At 57.1% G+C, this 2243-nt stretch overlaps 1 protein-coding gene across 1 annotated transcript in view; it reads right to left on the bottom strand.

Moving 5' to 3' along the window:
• MAST3 (microtubule associated serine/threonine kinase 3) overlaps positions 1-1647 on the bottom strand; it is a 19236-nt gene extending 17589 nt beyond the window's left edge. Inside the window, 1 exon segment of the mRNA XM_019472190.1 lies at positions 1586-1647. Within this exon segment, the coding sequence (XP_019327735.1) occupies positions 1586-1647 (62 nt within the window).
• Positions 1648-2243: the final 596 nt, after the last annotated feature.

Here is a 2243-nt window from a genome sequence, read left to right as displayed (position 1 = left end):
GCGCTGCCGTTGCCATCCAGCACTTATTTCAAAGGATGCGGAAAGTGTGTGACAGCCGGTGTGACCCCGAAGCCTGGAGCAAAATAACGTGTCACCCGTCCCGAGGCTGCCTGCAAGGACGAACCGGCACCTCCCGCTGCCTGCCGGCACCCGTGCCAGCACCCAGCCTCGGCACGGCATGGCCGGGATGTCCTCAGGCAGGAGACAGAGCAAAATCTGGCAGCTTCCCGCAGGCTGCCTCCTCGGAGCTGTGGGAAGGGCAGGATCTGGCTGCGCAGCACAACACTGATGTTTCTAACCGGCAAATGGCTCTGCCAAGACGCGGGTGAGCGGCGTTGGGTGGCAAGGAGTCAGCATCGTGCAGTACCAAGGGTCACGCTAAACCACCCAGCCGTAGGCAGGGCCATCACCGGGAAATGCACAGAGGGACTGCAGCATCCCGCTACTCTCCCGCAGGATCCGACCCCTAAAAACTTCCCAGGACGGTAGAGCATCGTGTGTCAGATGTCAGCCCGGTGCTGGGCACCGCCGTCGGGTGAATACTGGGCAGAAAGCCGGCGGTTTGGGGCAAAGCGCGTGCAGGGTGGTGGGAGCAGCGTGGCTGCGAGGGCAGGGTCAGGCCGATAAGGGAGCGGGCGCAGTCTCAAAGTACAAGCGGGCGGCTCCGCTCCCGGCTGCGTGATTAAGAGCACGAGTCGGCACTCCCGGCTCCCTTCTTTGCATGGCTGCAGACAACGTTTTTCCTCCATATCCCCCAAATGGGCACATGGCGCTCACGTGCCTGGAGATTTGGGGAAGTGCCATGGATCACCACGTCCTGGAAAAATCGCTTTCCAGTAGGATAAGTTTGTGTTTAGTGTTGGAACCTGCCGAACCAAGCAGCTGCATCCCAAGTTTTTCCGTGACATTTCTTCTCCATGACTTCTGATGGCGCTGAACTCGGCTGCCTCCGGGAATGGAGGCTGGGATGGGGGTATCCCCCAAATGGGCACATGGCGCTCACGTGCCTGGAGATTTGGGGAAGTGCCATGGATCACCACGTCCTGGAAAAATCGCTTTCCAGTAGGATAAGTTTGTGTTTAGTGTTGGAACCTGCCGAACCAAGCAGCTGCATCCCAAGTTTTTCCGTGACATTTCTTCTCCATGACTTCTGATGGCGCTGAACTCGGCTGCCTCCGGGAATGAAGGCTGGGATGGGGGAGGCTGGGGACCAGGGTCTGGATGGTGAAATGCACCACACTGCCTGGCACGGGCCATGCACAACCGCACCGCATCTTCACAACCTCACCAGGCGCCCGGCATTGCTCCACAGAGCCGTCCTGACCCCTCTTCCCACCCCAGCCAAGAGCCTGGCGCTGCGAATGCTCTTATTAACCCGCCCCGGAGCACTGAGCAACGCACCGGGCACCTCCCAAGAGCAAAATCCCAAATCCTCGCAGGGAATCGCGGAGTACCAAGTCGTGTTGAGACTTATTTATTTCTTTGCACTGCAAGAAAACAGCCTAAATAAACCGCCTTGCTCCTTAGGACGCATCCCTGCGCGTCCCCGTGCCGCAGTTTCCCATTAGTGGGTAGGAAACGGTACCTGTTACGTCTGCTGGCACATTTTTCTGTGGTGTGCGAGGTGTGAACAGCCACGGGTGGCATCCACGGAGAAGAGCACCGTCAGCCACCGAACCACCAGCCGTCCTGCCCCGCGCCGGCCATCTCAGCATCCCCCCGCGGGAAATTAGGATCTCTCAGACCTCTTAATCCCACTAAATAACACCATATGCTTTCTGCCTGCTGTAAAATAGGCCAGACCGGTTCTCGCCGTGGATTCTAGGAATACCGATGAAAGAAGAGCAAATCCTCTGCCCTTCATGAGAATTACAGCCTCATCATGCTCAGCTGGAGACAGATGACTGCCTAGATCATCTCTCCAATTACACGTTTCTCCCAGGGCCCCCCGGCTCAGCCACTCCAGGTTGGAAAATCCCATCCAACGCCTTTTCTCATTTATTAAGGGTCCTGCTCACCCGTCCTCGCGTGCCGGCAACTGTAATTCAAGCAGGTCAGGTGAAGCAAGGCACCTTTCCGGGGCCGGGATTGGCGCTGGATGGATTCATTTGCTAAGCAACCGTGTCGCTTTGTGCCAGCCCACAGTATTATTAAAAGACATTCACAATGGGAATATCTCCCCTCTGCCTCCGCACTGTCTTAAACACCTTTTTTATATAAAGCCGTGGAAGGGTTTTATGCCT

Source organism: Aptenodytes forsteri, unplaced genomic scaffold, assembly GCF_000699145.1.
Source record: "Aptenodytes forsteri isolate BGI_AS27 unplaced genomic scaffold, ASM69914v1 Scaffold147, whole genome shotgun sequence".
NCBI classification, from domain to species: domain Eukaryota; kingdom Metazoa; phylum Chordata; class Aves; order Sphenisciformes; family Spheniscidae; genus Aptenodytes; species Aptenodytes forsteri.
Note: the sequence above shows the minus strand (reverse complement) of the source record. Positions and strands in the feature narration are given on the sequence as shown.